The sequence below is a fragment of the Aspergillus homomorphus genome (genome assembly GCF_003184865.1).
Source record: "Aspergillus homomorphus CBS 101889 unplaced genomic scaffold BO97scaffold_92, whole genome shotgun sequence".
In the NCBI taxonomy this organism is placed as follows: Eukaryota; Fungi; Ascomycota; class Eurotiomycetes; order Eurotiales; family Aspergillaceae; genus Aspergillus; species Aspergillus homomorphus.
In genome coordinates this window covers 35,406-50,365 of record NW_020291978.1, presented here as the reverse complement: position 1 = coordinate 50,365, position 14,960 = coordinate 35,406, and the positions used below count along the sequence as shown (strand labels likewise).

Here is a 14,960-nt window from a genome sequence, read left to right as displayed (position 1 = left end):
GGTCTAAATGGCTTCACAATCCAGGAAGCCCGTGAAGCCTTTGCAAACGCCCAGGCTGCAGAGGAAGCAGCCGGTGATACAGGGCCTGCAGAGGGTCAACCTCGCCGCCGCGCGCCGCCTCGCTGCAGCATGTGTGGTGTTCTTGGACATACACGTACGAGGTGTTTAACAAGGAAGGATTAAGCACAATTGCAGGCGTTTAAACAGCTATATAAACGTTTAAGAATACTGCATTTTTTGTATGTAAATCAAAATTCCGATATGGGTGGCATAACCGGCTGCTTGCCAAGACTGCGGTGGCCGACTCGCTTACGTGGCCGACTCGCTTACCGATTACGTTATCTAATCCAGCCTCTCCGCCACCCGTTCCTGGGCTTATCTCGAGGTAAGACAAGACACTCCCATCGTCTTTCCCGAGTCACTGCTACCCGCACCATTTCCTATCATCGTCAAAATGCCGCGCGCAGAGGCTGGAAGTACGAAGGCTATCAGCAACAAAATCAAACAGGTATGATTGTCTTGATCAAGCTGCCTACGTTCGACGCTAACTCCGATTAGAAAGGCTTGGGCAGACTACGATGGTATTGCCAGGCATGTGAGAGACAGGTAAGGCGGCGCCGCCCGTTACTATAGCACCCAGCTCGCCCGTACTAATTCTTCCCTCCCAGATGAGAGACGAGAACGGCTTCAAATGCCACGTTCAATCCGAGAGCCACGTCCGCCAGGTGCTACTCATCGGCGAGGACCCGAAAAAGTACATCGAAGACTACAGCAAGCAATTCATCGACAACTTCCTCAACCTTCTGAGAACGACGCATGGTGAAAAGGAGGTCAACGCAAATCAGTTCTATCAGCAGGTTATCGCGGATAAGACGGTGAGTGGCTGCCTTGGGGCTTATGCGTAACGAGATCTGCGCGGAGTGCTAATACACTGGGTAGCACATTCACATGAACGCCACGAAATGGAAGAGTTTGTCGCAATTCATCGCCCATCTCGGTCGCGAGGGTCTTTGTCGGGTACAGGAGTCGGACAAGGGGTTGTTTGTCGCATACATCGATCGGAGTCCGGAGACGATGCGACGGCGCGAGGCCCTGATGAAGAAGGAGCGGCAGGATAAGGGTGATGAGGAGCGGGAGCAGCAGCAGATCCAGGAGCAAATCGAACGCGCTCGCCAGGCTGCGGCGAAGGAGGCGGAGATCGATCCTGAGGCTAGGAATCTGCAGCGCAAGGAGGGTGAGAAGGTGAAGCTTAATATTGGGTTTAGTGTCAAGACGAACGGGGAAGCGAAGGTCGAGTCGCCTGCGACAGCCACCCCGGCCGAGGATAAGGGAAGCAGTGCATCGGCTTCTCCGGAGACCTCAGCGGCCGCTTCTCCTGCGCCTGCGCCCGCTCCGGCTGCTCTAGCGCCAAAGGTGTCTCTGTCTTTTGGTGGCGGCGGCAACAAGCCTAAGAACGTCTTTGCAACGGCGGTAAAGAAGAACCCACTTGCGGGGAAGAAGGGTCCCGTGAAGGAGGCGCCGAAGAAGATGACGGAGCAGGAGCGGATCATGAAGCAGGAGATGGAGGCAATGGAACGCAAGCGTATGCGTGGGTCATCTGGTTTCCCGGATGCCAAACGCCCCAGGGTTTCTTGAGCAGCCGGTCCGGTCGCTTCTATCTCGGGGCGTGGGCTGAAAGAGCTCACACCTCCCTTCGCCAGTCACGGGGCTATTGGTCCTCGTCGGCTGGCTTGTGGGAACCTTTCACCCGCAATGGCCTCTGCTCCAGAGATGCCAATATCTTGAGGTGTCGTTCTTTTGAGAGGCACTTTATCCTCCGACGGCATCTCCGCACGGTTCCCGCTACCAGACAGTCGCTTCAAGTTTGCGCACCTTATGTCCCTGTCACTGACTAGGTTGACCGGTGGTAAATCTCGAAAGAGCGAGTCTTAGATAAATCCACATTAGATCGGAGGGTGGTAGATAGTCCGTCATAAACTATTGACCTGTGCTCGTGAGCAGGATATGTGCTTCGGATGCAACTCGTTCTCTTTTGACTTGCCGGTTTCCATTGTGTTGTAATATTAGCATTTATCTGTTTTGAAGCAACTGGCCCCCCATGCCGGCCGTCAGTCCAATTTCCTGCATATCTTCGGGATAAATATATATCAGCTTGAAGCCAACCCACAAACAATCACCCTCAAATCCCACCACAAATATATCTATTTCCCATGGCGATAGCAAGATACAAACCCACCGAAGCCCTTATAGAAGCAATGCGAAACACACAAATACACCTTCTGTCCCCTACGCACCATAGTCTACGAAAACCAAGTAAACCTCAAGTCAATAGAACCTCACGACGAAGCGCCGGTTCATGCGCTCAGAGTAACATAATCTGACGCAGTTTCCATAGCAAGCCCGGGTGGTCTAGTGGTATGATTCTCGCTTAGGGATTCCAAACCCAAGCATATCTGCGAGAGGTCCCGCGTTCGATCCGCGGCTCGGGCCTTGATTTATTTTTTGCTTTTGCTTTTTTGCCCGCCGTTATACGTATATATCGCGGTGCGGTGGGCTGTGTTTGTTTGAGGATTGGGAGTGAGTGGGATTCTGTCAGTGGGCATGGTTGGTGGTTAAAGACGAACTGGTTAAGGTTCTGCCAATCATGGTTGGAGCTTCAAGTAGGTGCCACCAGTTGACGATGGCGGTATGTAGTGTTTTTTTTCCTGCGTTGTTGCTCTATATGCACGTATACCAGGGAAAGGAAGCCTACTGATGTACCTACCATGCACCCCTGGTTGTGGTGCGATCTGATCTCGATCTAAGTACGCAATCTTCTCACACCCAAAGGTGAATCACAGGACGGAGAGAAATCCAGCAGAATGAATAACTAGTATTAATCTTAATTCAGTAGGTTATGTATGCCCGTATGTACATCGCACCAGTACCGGCCAGGTAACCAGGCACAAGGCGATAGAAATAATTAACGGCAAGAAGAATGAATCCCAACAACGGATAATAAGTGCGCAAGTGACCAGACCATTATGTACCTGTCCCAACCCGTCTTCTAGTGTCAGCTCGGCTAATCACGAGAAAGACCCATTAGTTCTAGGTTCGTTTCGTAAAGATTCATTGACATCTAGGATTGAGCCAAGGTAGCCTTGTTTCGCGCACTCAACGACCGCTTACTCGCCGGGTTCGCCTCGCCGGTGGCGTTGCTGCTCAAGATCACCCATTCCGCGACGGTCGCGCCCTTGGTTGTGTTATCGCTGGCCTGATTGCCTGCTATCAAGAGGGTAGCGAATCGAGCGCTGCGAACGGGCTCGTCAAGGGTAATGGTTGTGGTATTGCCGCTGGGAATGGAGACGGTGTTGGCCCTTTCAATAGAGGCAGTGTCGTAGGGACTCGACTGGGCCACCTCGGACAGCTGAGTGATAAGACGATACCCCGGAGTAGCATTGCCGGAAGCAGCAAAGACTTGTGCCGGCCGCGTGATGGGTGTGTCATGGAAGATAACACTGAGGCTCCTCGGGGGAGACTGGTGCCAATCAAAGTAGAAGCCAGACACACTATTGGCAGACTCCACGTCAGTAGTGGATAGTGTCACGGTGATCGAAGACAGATTTCCAGAAGAAGGTTGCCAGCGGGTCGAGGTGGCACCGTCAACCGCGGAGATAGGGAATTGACCAGGCTCATAGGCATCAGGGGAGTAGACAGGGTGGCACTGGACTTGGTTGCCTGGAGTGGTATTGATAGACCCGATTTGGCGGTTAGGAATTGTCAGAGATCCGAAGAAGGGGAGAGTATAGCTGGTGGCGTTCTCAGTGGACTGGCCAACATGGACGTTAAGACCGGTGCTGTTGAAGCGGACATCGGCCGAGGCCAAGGGCGGGAGGGACGATGAGCGCTGCAGGGTAGTGTGGGTGTAGTTGGACCAGGCGGAAATGGGCCAACCACGCCAGTAGAATGTTCGATAGGTAATGTGCGGGATCTGTGGCGGCAGGTTTGGATCCACGTGAAGAACGTCGTCAGGTAACAGGCGCAGCCCCAAGTAACCGAAAAGCACAACCTGGTTGGCACCACCGTGGCCAGTCAGGAAGGGAAACGCCGGATGAGTGCCGCCATTGATGCTGGAATTGTCGATCATCTGCTCAGAGAGCTGATACCACGGGCCACGCGAGTAGGGCGCATAGGAATATTGGTGATAAGTATAGGCGGAGCAACCAGACGGAGAAACATCACTGGCGGCGATGGAGAAGATAGCGTATGTCATGGCTGGGCCGTCAGCGGATTGCTTGTTCGCATACTGCGCAAGTTAGCATGATCCCAATTTGTCGTTCAGATTCACTTACGTAGTCGAGGTCCGTCAGCGAGTTCTCCGTGGTGTAGTTGTCGGACTCATAGGCCAGTGGAAATGTGTTCAGTACAATATCCGCCTGCTTCACAACGGCCGATCCGTTCATCGAGGTGTACTCCAGGGTCACATCATTCTCGCGCAGAATCAAGACGTTCTCCGCAATTTCATCCCAGGTCTCGTTTGCCTCAAGCCCAAATTGCTTGCGGAACTGGTTGGCGTATTTCAAGGTCTCGGCAATCAATGGCATGGTATAACCGCCTGCGTCAATAGAGTTCGCATACTCGTCCTAGCAATAGTTAGCGAGAGGTTATTCTACATTGATTTGGCATTCTTACAGGATCGGTCATGTTGGTCAATGTGAAGGCTGAACCATTCCGCTGAACGAGATCACCGTAGAGCGTGGCCACCGAGTCGTAGATGGGGAAGAGATAGTTGCGGAACCACTCGGTATCACCGCTAGTGACCCACTGGTTGATCATGGCCAAGCCAATGTCACCATTCAAATGGTACTGATAATCCCAACACGGTCCGGTAGCGGTGCAGTTACCGAATCGACCGCTGGTCCACGGATAGATGGCGGCGGATGAGCTGAAAGAGGTCTGGTTCTGTGATCCTGTAAAGGCAGTCTTGACGTTGGCCTTGGCCTGATAGTGCAAGGCAATGCGGTAGTTGGTGTATCGTTGTGCCGACTCGGGGTGCGAAGTCACTAGTCCGGGTTGCATCCACAAATCCGCATCCCAGAAGATTTGGCCAGCATAGGAGTCCGAGGTCAGACCACCGACCGCGCAACTGTCGATATTGACGGGCATTCCACCAGTGGCTACAAGCGTGTTGGGGCCTGCGGTGTTCTGCAGCAGATAATAAGTGTTGGTCACGGCGATGATGGCCGAGTCAATGATGTGGCGGTCCGCGGGAAGCTTGCCCGTGACGGGGTCATTGAACCGATCGACAGAGCCCTCATGCATGATCTCCGCCCATTCTGCAACGTGCGATTGCAGTGAGCGGGTGTATCCCAGGGCCAGTCCAGCCTGAGCCGCCAGCTTGGCCGTCTCGCGGGTTGCCAGGAAATAGTCCGTGGTAGCCGCGCCAACAAATTTCGTCACGCGAACAGTCTCGTTGGCAGTGAAGCGGACGTTGACTGCCTGAGCGATGGACGAGTCATTTGTGTGTACGTAAGGCTTGTTCGTGACGAGCTTTCGGGAAGACAGATCCACATTGTCCGAAGCATCGAGCGTGGCGTAAATGTACGCAGTGACATTGCTCACGCCCCATGGCCGCACGGCAGAGTAGATGGCCCCTTCATCCTCTCCCGACTCAACGAAATCCGTGCGGACTGCCGAATAACCATCCAGCACATTGACGACCGTTGCGTTGCCATTGATTGAAGGCACAATCTCCAAGTCCACGACAGCTTGCTTGGGGTTCAACTTGTGCGCGAAGAGCCGATACGTGATAGCGTAGGATCCCTTGTTGCCCTCAGGGGTCCAGGTGTAGGACCACGACAAGATGCCAGCTTTGTAATCGTAGGTTGACTCAAAGTTAGAGATCGTGCGATTGTCGACTCCTGCATCCAGGTAAGTGTCGTCGCCCAAGTCGAGAACCAAGCCACTCCAGTGCGGAATGCCGCTGATAACACTATCGCTGCCATACTGAGACAGCCAGGGGAAGTTGGATCCATTGGTCGTTGGCTGACGGTCCCAGAAACCGGCAATGGTCGCGAAGGACTGGCGACGAGAAAACAATGGCCATCCGCTGATCACATCACCGTTTTCCTCGGAGTCCATCTCGAAGAAAGGACCAACATTGGCGACATTGATACCCATGTACCCATTGGCTATGGAGCCCCGGGATTGAAAGTGACCCTGGTCGACGGTAGTAGTTGTGAGACGCCAGTTATCGTCGTCCCAGGTAACACCGGCGAAGCGGGTTGGGTAGAGACCGGAAGCATTGCTGGCAGGCTGGGCGACATCACGGCCACCGTAGCGATGGAGGGCTGAGGCCACACGAGCCTGTCGACTGGGGGCTCCTTCGACAGCAGCTGGGAGGGCCAACCCCAGAGATAATAAGTTCACCAAAGACTGCGAAAGTTTAGCGTCTTACTCGACCGCAGGGTATGCTTCGAAGATACCTTGAGCTGCATCTTGCTGTGCCCGCGGGCGGTCTCAAGGGTGAGCAGAGAACCCGTGCGAAGACCTTATCCGACAGGAACTGGACGAGCAGTGGAAAAGGAGAAGCGATTGAAGTGACCGAGGAGAAGGAGAGATTTAACGGCAAACTCTAAGCAGGGTTCCTGCGATCGGAGATTTGGCTGCGATGAACGATCCACCCTCGTGTCCGAGTGAGGGAATGCCAAGGTCGATCGGCTGCACGAAGGTGAAACCAGGAGAATTGAGGCGATTTAGGGGAGGGAAACTTAGTGTAGACATGGCGGAAGAGAAGACGAGGGGAATTGAGGGGAATTTAAAAGGAAGGCGATCCGGATGGGCCGAGGAGATTGGGAAAGAGAAAGCGGGAAAGGGAATCAATTCAACATCATTCACTCAGCACTCAGTGGTGATGGCGTCAGTGACAGGCACCAAAAGTCCAATCACGGGGACTCCAGCCAGTCATGGCCAAGTGTGGGGAATTCGAAGCCAAAAAAGCCACCGGCTCTGTCCGGGGTGCTTTTCAGAGCTGTTCATTGGATAGAATCACATTTGCCTAGAAATTGCGAGGGTCAAAGAACCCAAAGAACCCAAGGAACCCCGGGTCGTGGACAGCTTGGACACTTACTTACTTCTGGGAAGCTGGAAACAATGTTGGTTTCAATGGCTCCGGGGAGGAAGACTTGTACGCGGTACAAACTCAGGGTCTTGCGGGGCAGAGAAGCACGGGATTGTGGCTTGGCTGCCTGGAACACCCAACTTTTACACCATCCACAGCATCCCACAACTGATATACCCCCTACTTCCAACCTCGTTGTTATATTCTACCAAGTGGTTATTGAAGCTCGTCTTCATGTCTCCATACCTCGCCGTCGCCATTTTCCATCCTCGCTATGGCAACTTCCAACACTGGGCCCTGCACCTGCACACCGACACCGAGGATCACCTGTTCGAGGTGGACGGGGAACATCCAGGTTTCACCGAAGTTTCCTCCCACGTCCACCCCCGGGATATCCCCATGTATATCCAGTCAAATAGGGCCTCAGCCGTTGGTAACGTGGACGTCCCCACCATCCAGGCCGTTGTGGACGCCACCCCAGTGGACAACGAGACCCTGGAGTGGGACTGCCAGGACTACGTGCTTGAGATACTTGAGGGATGTGAGCGCGAGGCGGTCATCGACGATGACGATGCTGATTATGTCGAGGCCATGGAGATTCTGCGCAACAAGCGCGGTCCAATTCTCTGAAACTTTGGCTTAGCATGCATGGAAGTACAAAGGACGGAGGAACAGACAAAGAAAACTCGGCTCAGTCCAAGTTCATTAATGGCATCACGTCATGGCTCACTCATTTGTAGGTTAGACAAGATTGTCAACATACCCCAAAAAAATCATACCCTCAGGAAAGCAACCATCCGCCGCCATGCCTCCCCCCTCAACGCCTGTGCCGTATCTCGCGTCCGCTGCATCGCCGACTGGTTCTCCACTGCTCTCCGCAACAGAAAGTGTAGACACTCCTCCGTGGAACCCCAGGCCAAACACTTGAACACCCCGGGTTTCGCTTCCGCATGACCGCCGCCCGCAGCAACCATACCCAGGCTCACCTCGTCCGCCATCCCCTGCAGCTGACCCACCTCGACAGGAATTGTCTTCCGCCCTTCCTTCCGCCGTTGTTGGTATAGTGTGCACGCCTTGGTTACACTCTCCCCGTTATGCGAAGCCACAAACAGTCGCACTGTCGGCAGATCCTCCACCTCGGGAGACCCCTCCTTTGAGGAAGTGGCAGACGACGAGGGGTAGTAACCTTCAACCAACGCCCGGACGATTCCGTTGTAATTAAAATCTGTCTCCTCTTTGGTTTCCCAGATTTTATCCCGTTGATCATGTGCGATATACGCCCCTCGGACCAACTTCACCCCCACGCCCCAACCCTCTTCCCGAGCTAATCGCAGATGACCAGCCAAGATATCCGCCGAGCGCTTCAGATAAGCCTGGTAAGTATTCAGGACCACAATGGGCGTTTCCTCTCTGACCGTCCCAGCAGACCGATTGAACTTCCTCATCAGCTCCACCGCCCAGGCGTCAATCGCCGCCTGAAACACCTGCTGCTCCGCGTCAATCCACAGGCGGGAATTCTGCGCTGCCACTGCCGCGCATATCTCATAGATGGCAGCTGCGATCTGCGGCGGAGGCCGAGGATCGCCTCGGGTGAGCGAGTGGACAGCTAGCGGACCAGCGCCGGTGAATCTGTACGCATAAGCCACCAGCCATCAGCAATCAAGCCCGTGGTACATGTTACACCCAGAAACACAACGAACGAGGGGGAACACACTTGACAGCCAAATAATCGCCCTCGCCCAGCATCCTCAACGTCCGCAGATTCCCTTCCTTCCATTCCTCGACAGCCCGCTCCCACTGTGCTTGTTGTTGCTGTTCCTGTAGCAACGCGGCCTTTGTCTCCGCGTGGGATTCGGAGCTCACATGTGCGATCGACTCCCGCGCGTACCCCAGGATCACGCCCTTGAAGCCCAAGCGCTTCATCTCCTGGACAGTCTGACGGACCTCGACCTCGTTGGTGCCCGCGCAGAAATGGTCGTAGATGGTGCGGCGGAGGAGGTAGTCCATGACGGAGTTGGAGGAAGGGCGGAGAAGCGCGGAGGGGGAATCGACGAGGAGTTTCATGAGCGAGAGACACGGCGTAAGAAGCGGCGAGGCCATGACACTGGTGAGGAAGAGGGAACGGAGGAAGGTCCGGGTAGGGAGGCCGGCGAGAGGAGCCGAAGCAGCGGCAGACAACGTTGACGAGGACGACGAAGGCTGCGCGGCGGCGGCGGAGGTCGAGGGGAAGGAAATACCATCATGATGCGCCGAAGCAGGAGAACTCGTAGTTGCCGCCTTACTCGTAGACGAAGAAGCTATACGCGCAGTACTAGACGTGGAGATCGAGTGCCAGTGATGCCGCCAGACCACTGGCGGATTCAACCGCGGCCGCGGCCTGGCAACAAGATACAACACCCTGGCAGTCCGAGGCTTCATTTTTTTTTTCCCACACTCACCCTCAAAAAGACAAGTCAGCACCAAGCAGCACCCCCAGCCAGGAAAGAATCAAAGGATATATATACCCGACCATCCACATCGATGACCCTGCGCCCCCCTTCCGTCCTTCTGCCAGCACAGTCACCGTTCGGCTTGGGATTCCCTCCGGCGCAGACCCCGATTGGCTTCCGGCGAGGCGGGATCGTCAGCAGTTGCATAACGCTCTCAGTCATCGGTCCAGCAGCCCGCTGGTCCTTCGGCTTCAGTCGCCACTTGTCTTTCTTGGAGGTGTGTGAATTCGTGTTATCGTCCTTGAACCCCGTCGGAATTGCGGGGGAGGGGGAGGTGGAGGGAGGGAGGGGGTAATCGAGCGGAAGCTTATCAGCACGACTCAATGATGCTCGTCAAACAAAGAATCAAGAAAGTAAGAAGTTGGAACAGCTGAGTCCCATCCATCATCCCATGAATGGACGAACGATACTGTATTCCAAAAACCCAAACCCAAACCCAAACTATCAGTCAGAAATCTCACCAAGATACGAATACCTCGTACCCGAACCCAAGAACCTCATTTCATACATACCCCAAGCGGGCATACCGAGAGAACTCACCACAAGGACTCACCACAGCGAAAGCTATAAGTATCTCCCTCAATAACAAACACAACAATCCAACAAGATTTAACAACAAGCTCGAAGACAAAAGAGTATGTGAAAACCAACCTCAAGAACAGGCATCAAACCCCCCAATGCGAGAACGATAAATAAATACCACCTGCCTAGACCATCATCGGCTCAGAGAAAAACGACCCTTCGGGTTCTGCTCCCGAGGTGCTGAACCCAACGTCACACCGTCACCCCCGCCCCAACATCCTCCGGCGTCCCCCTTGCTTTTTGCGTGTCATTCTTTGCATGTAGATTAGGTCAGGTGGCTATGCATGTCATTGGTCTTTGTGTTACCGTCTCGGTATTATCGCGGGATGTTTTGTGGATGGTCGTTTGGTGGGTGGGCGGGGTTGGAGAGAGGTTTTGGGGTTTATGGTCGGGCTGAGGGGATGGGATCTTGATGTCCTTCTTGTACCGCTGGGAGGGTTTAGATGGGCGTTTGGATTGGGGCTGAGTTCCAATAAAGGGGTGGGATCGTGTCGCGTCTTTTGAGGTTTGCGTTACTTGTTCATCATGGCTATAAGCCTCTCGATAGGGTTGTCGTCGAGGATCGCTAGGACCGAGGAGGAGAAAACTAGATACTGGTGTGTTACCGTATGATCGGATATGAGTGTTCTTGGTGAGGAGTTCTCCGTCGGGAGAAGAGGAAGCGAATGTAGCATGGACTTAATCACCGGATCTGCCGCTAGAGCGAGCCGAGTGTCCGCAGCTCTATCAAGAGTATGGCGGGGTAGAGAGATCCAGTATACTAGGCTGGAACATAAGGAACAGGAGTCATGTTCATATTTGCAGAGGTGTCATACTCATAATAATTACATCAAACATAGGTCGCATGGATGTTGCACCTATCGGCCATCAATTGCCAGCTTGTACTTATCACCCACCCGAGAATAGCAACTGCATAGCTGCTCGCAGGGTAAAGTGGCCAAACGAGATGAATAGACGATAGACAACACCCTCCCACCCACTAAAGCATACTCGAATGATTACACAAGGCCGCCAACCAATCACCACCTAGTTATCAACGGCAAAACGGTCCAAGAACTTGAAGGTCTTCAGTCCCTCCGTGAACTTGTCAACGAACGAACTTGAAGCGGCATCTGCTACGTAGACTCCATCTCTCGAAGACGTAATGCCTGCGCTCTTCAGAGCTCCGGATGCACTTCCCAGCGCGGCAACGGGCTTTCCGAATCGGAACCCATCAACCAGAATCTGCAGCGGCCGGCCAGCCGGATACAGTGTAGTGGCATTGACCTGAGGTGCAGTCAACGAGGTCGCTGCGAACAAGCTCTCCGCACCGGGGGCAATGACCAGAGCATCAAACTGGATGGCGTCCGAAGCGGAGTAGGTCTGACTGACACCGCTGGTGAGACGCTCAGCCACGACAACGACGTCAACGTTCTTGTCCGAAAGAGAATCGGCGAGAGTCTTGGCATCAGTAATGGAAGACGGATTCTGGACCGAAGCAAGGTAGCCAACTTTCAGGCCGTCCAGCTTCTTAAGGGGAGTGCCAAAGGTGCCCACTCCGGCCGTGGTGTTGCTGTGGTAGTAAGTGGGATCAGGCGACGGAGGGCTCACACCAATAGCGCGGGCCACACGACGGGCGATGTCATTGGAGATGCGGTTGAGTTGGAGAACAACGTTCTCCCGGACGATGGTGCTCTGCACATTAGCGTTCTCGAAGCGAATCGCGTCAATCACGAATTGCTGTTCCGCGGGCGAGAGGGAGTTGTAGAACAGCCGGGGTTGAGACCAAACGTCAGAGAATGTGGAAGAGGTGCTGCGAAGATATTCTCCGCTGGCAACACGGCGTGGTGCCGTGAAGAAGCCATTGCCCACGGTCTGGTTGGCCTGCTTGGGCGACCCGCTGTTGAGGGTGTTCGGGCTGTAGGCGTTGGGGTTGAGGGGGATGAACATTTGACCTGCCAAACTTAGCTACGAAAGAGTGAAGCGGAGAGGAGGAAATACCTGCACCGTCACGGTTGTTGTTATGCACAGGCACGCGAGGTTGGTTGATGGGTAGCTGCTCGAAGTTGGGTCCGCCGTGCCGATTCAGCTGAGTGTCAAGGTAGGAGAAGAGACGCCCTTGGAGGAGAGGATCATCGGTGAAGTCGACACCGCGAACGATGTGACCGGGTTGGAACTGATAATTTAGCTTGCTGTATCCTTCACAGGAACAGAGAGCACTTACCATGACTTGCTCCGTTTCGGCAAAGTAGTTGCGAGGGTTGCGGTTGAGGGTCATTTTACCCAGCTTCGTGATAGGGACATACTCCTCTGGCACAATCTTAGTCGGATCAAGTAGATCAAAGCCAAAACGCAGCTGGTCGGCTTCATCCATGATTTGCACGCCAAGCTATGGCAGTCAGCGGTGCATCGATAGGTAATGGTATGCAAGAACGTACCTCCCACTCGGGGTAGCGGCCCGCCTCAATAGCCTCGAAAAGATCCTGGCGCAAGAAGTCGGGGTTCTTTCCCGATACCTGCTGGGCTTCTTCCCAGACCAGACTAGCCTTGCCCTGTAACGTTTTCCAGTGGAACTTGACCAGCTTGGTTGCGCCGCTGTCCGTGACGAGGCGGAAGGTGTGAACACCGAATCCGTCCGTGAATCGGAACGATCGTAGAATCCCGTGCCCAGACATTGCCCAGAAAAGTGTGTGCATAGAGCTGGGCTGCTGGCTGAAGAAGTCCCAGGCGGAGTCATGCGCCGTGGCAGCCTGCGGAATCTCGTTATCGCCCCGAGGCTTGACAGCATGAATCAAATCAGGGAACTGGATGGCATCCTGGATGAAGAAGACGGGAATGTTATTGCCCACGAGATCTATGACTGTTAGTTGAACCCCAGGAACAGCTACTCGAAGGACTAACCAAAATTGCCCTCATCAGTGTAAAAGCGCGTTGCGAACCCATGAACATCACGTGACAAGTCTGAACTGCCGCGACTACCAGCGACAGTGGAGAAGCGTACAAACACAGGAGTCTCCTTGCCCTCCTCGGAAAGAAAAGAGGCGGCGGTGAGGTTGGAATAGTCTCCATAAGAGACAAATACACCATGGGCACCCGCACCACGAGCGTGAACGGCACGTTCGGGAACCTGCACGATTAGTATAGATAGTATAGATCACGAGAGTGGGTATGGATACGTACTCGCTCATGGTCGAAGCGTTGAATCTTTTGGCGGAAAATAAAGTCTTCAAGCAAAGTAGGACCGCGCTCGCCGACGCTGAGGCTGTTCTGATCTTCGATAGGGCCGCCTACGTCACTTGTGAGGTAGGTATTGTTGTCGTTGAGATAATACTGGGAGAGGAACTCCTCAGTGGCTTCAGAGGCATCGGAATCATCACGCCGGGTGAGCTCGCCGGTCATATACGGACAAGCAGCCTGCGCAACGGCAACGAGGCCGAGGAGTCCGATGGAGCGCATGATTCACGGTGTTTGTCTGCGTCGACTTGGAGTGAGCAAATGATTGATCTGCAGAGATGAATGTGGAGGCGATCCGAGGTGGAAAGAGAGCCATTAAACATTCAACTCACCAGAATCAGTAAAACTGCAACAGACGACACAACTCCAGGAGCCAACGTGGGACGAACAACAATGGAGAGGTGGGGGAAGGGAGAAGGGGGTTGCCTTTATAGAGTCGGGAAGCAGGGGGATTGTGAATGAAGAATCGGGCTAGCATCCACCGCAATTGGGAAAGTCGAGAACAGCACGAGCATGTCCGATGCGACTACCAATTGGAATGGAACTGGGCAACAGAAAGATGAAACTGGCATATCGACGGAGGAGGTCGTCCCTTGCCGTCTCTTGCTTGCTGGAAATGATGCATATTGCGGCAGGTGATCGTGAGAAATGTGCTGTATCCTATTGGTTTGTGACGGTGGGACAATGCAGCCCGTCTCAGACCGGGTTTACGAGCCATTGTCTTCGCCTGCCGATAGACCAGTCCAGTTTGCCTGCTTGCTCGACGCAGTGGGTTGGAGCAAGGTTGAGAGTTGACTGATCCAGCCGTTGCCGATCGTGTCTTGGCAGTTGATATTCAGTCTGGCTGCTTGGTAATGAGAGAAGGTCTCGATGGTCGGCGGAGCGTCGGCGCCGTGACGGGCTTACTTGGCATCGGGCAACATGACGTGATATTCTGGGGCAGCAAGAAGAAAAAGCGAATGTGCTGAAGGATGCATTGACCATCTTTCAGTGGACTGACTCAATGGCGGGTTTCGTGTTGGATGATCCCAATGGAATGGAAGAGAAAGGAAGGGGAGGAAGGGGGAGAGAAGAACGGACGGAGTAAACCAGAAGAGAAGATGCGTCTTCCCGCCAAGCAGCCAAGGGCGAGTCCCCGCACCAACTCTTAACATGCTGCAGCTTCCCTGCTCTTCATCACACCCTAATCAACACTATTGCAGTGTGCTCAGTTGGCTATTTTTGGGATCTTCCCCGGCCGATTGCAACGTGACGATCTCCAGAGCTGCTGCAGGAACGATGCAACAAACGACCGAATGTGAGATAAGATTGTTTGAGCGGTACAACGGTGCATAGTGTATTCATCATCATCTCGAGGGCTGCTGATGAGTAAAATGATTGGCATAAAAATGGTAGAACACTAAAGTGCTGAGACAAAGGGGATTGAAGACCGAAAGATGAAAGAGAAGGAGGGCGGGGTCGAACCACCGACATTTCTTTGATCTCTTTATCCCTGCGAAACTAGTGCTCTAGCACAGTAACTTACTTAGTATGCATCTTTAGACCTCAATCGCTCCCAAAACTAGGTCGCAACCCGA

General features: G+C 53.8%; 5 protein-coding genes and 1 non-coding gene across 6 annotated transcripts; 3 read left to right on the top strand and 3 right to left on the bottom strand.

The window, feature by feature from the left end:
• The first annotated feature begins 407 nt into the window (after positions 1-407).
• On the top strand, positions 408-2,014 carry BO97DRAFT_481746 (putative C2H2 finger domain protein (Kin17)). The gene is made up of 4 exons (XM_025700834.1): positions 408-508; positions 559-606; positions 669-875; positions 940-2,014. The coding sequence occupies exons 1-4, from the start codon at positions 455-457 to the stop codon at positions 1,633-1,635; spliced, it is 1,005 nt and encodes a 334-aa protein (XP_025545890.1). The 5' UTR covers positions 408-454; the 3' UTR covers positions 1,636-2,014.
• A 384-nt stretch (positions 2,015-2,398) lies between these two features.
• Positions 2,399-2,490, top strand: BO97DRAFT_t300. The gene has a single exon. It is a non-coding gene; the product is annotated as a tRNA-Pro (tRNA).
• A 379-nt stretch (positions 2,491-2,869) lies between these two features.
• On the bottom strand, positions 2,870-6,807 carry treA (alpha,alpha-trehalase treA). The gene is made up of 4 exons (XM_025698768.1): positions 6,465-6,807; positions 4,672-6,414; positions 4,332-4,622; positions 2,870-4,285 (listed from the first exon to the last, which is right to left on the bottom strand). The coding sequence occupies exons 1-4, from the start codon at positions 6,474-6,476 to the stop codon at positions 3,119-3,121; spliced, it is 3,213 nt and encodes a 1,070-aa protein (XP_025545889.1). The 5' UTR covers positions 6,477-6,807; the 3' UTR covers positions 2,870-3,118.
• Positions 6,808-6,944: 137 nt separating this feature from the next.
• On the top strand, positions 6,945-7,729 carry BO97DRAFT_419195 (uncharacterized protein; the record flags this gene model as incomplete). Its single annotated transcript, XM_025696553.1, has 2 exons — positions 6,945-6,996; positions 7,041-7,729. 2 exons carry the CDS (start codon positions 6,945-6,947, stop codon positions 7,727-7,729), a joined length of 741 nt encoding a protein of 246 aa, XP_025545888.1.
• Positions 7,730-7,893: 164 nt separating this feature from the next.
• Positions 7,894-9,253, bottom strand: BO97DRAFT_324037 (putative proline oxidase Put1; the record flags this gene model as incomplete). Its single annotated transcript, XM_025691296.1, has 2 exons — positions 7,894-8,728; positions 8,814-9,253. Coding segments are annotated over 2 exons (1,275 nt in total), but the record flags the coding sequence as incomplete, so codon positions are not given.
• A 1,943-nt stretch (positions 9,254-11,196) lies between these two features.
• Positions 11,197-13,605, bottom strand: cat1 (catalase catB; the record flags this gene model as incomplete). Its single annotated transcript, XM_025697409.1, has 6 exons — positions 11,197-12,104; positions 12,151-12,325; positions 12,374-12,538; positions 12,588-13,003; positions 13,051-13,276; positions 13,330-13,605. 6 exons carry the CDS (start codon positions 13,603-13,605, stop codon positions 11,197-11,199), a joined length of 2,166 nt encoding a protein of 721 aa, XP_025545886.1.
• Between the last annotated feature and the right edge of the window lie 1,355 nt (positions 13,606-14,960).

Bases quoted from the DNA above. Each gene is read 5' to 3' on its own strand.
- BO97DRAFT_481746 (XM_025700834.1), top strand. From the start codon at position 455: ATGCCGCGCGCAGAGGCTGGAAGTACGAAGGCTATCAGCAACAAAATC. The intron at 509-558 runs GTATGATTGTCT...AACTCCGATTAG, and splicing joins TCAGCAACAAAATCAAACAG to AAAGGCTTGGGCAGACTACG. The intron at 607-668 runs GTAAGGCGGCGC...CTTCCCTCCCAG, and splicing joins GCCAGGCATGTGAGAGACAG to ATGAGAGACGAGAACGGCTT.
- treA (XM_025698768.1), bottom strand. The intron at 4,623-4,671 runs GTAAGAATGCCA...AACTATTGCTAG, and splicing joins TGACCAACATGACCGATCCT to GACGAGTATGCGAACTCTAT. The intron at 4,286-4,331 runs GTAAGTGAATCT...TAACTTGCGCAG, and splicing joins CGCTGACGGACCTCGACTAC to TATGCGAACAAGCAATCCGC.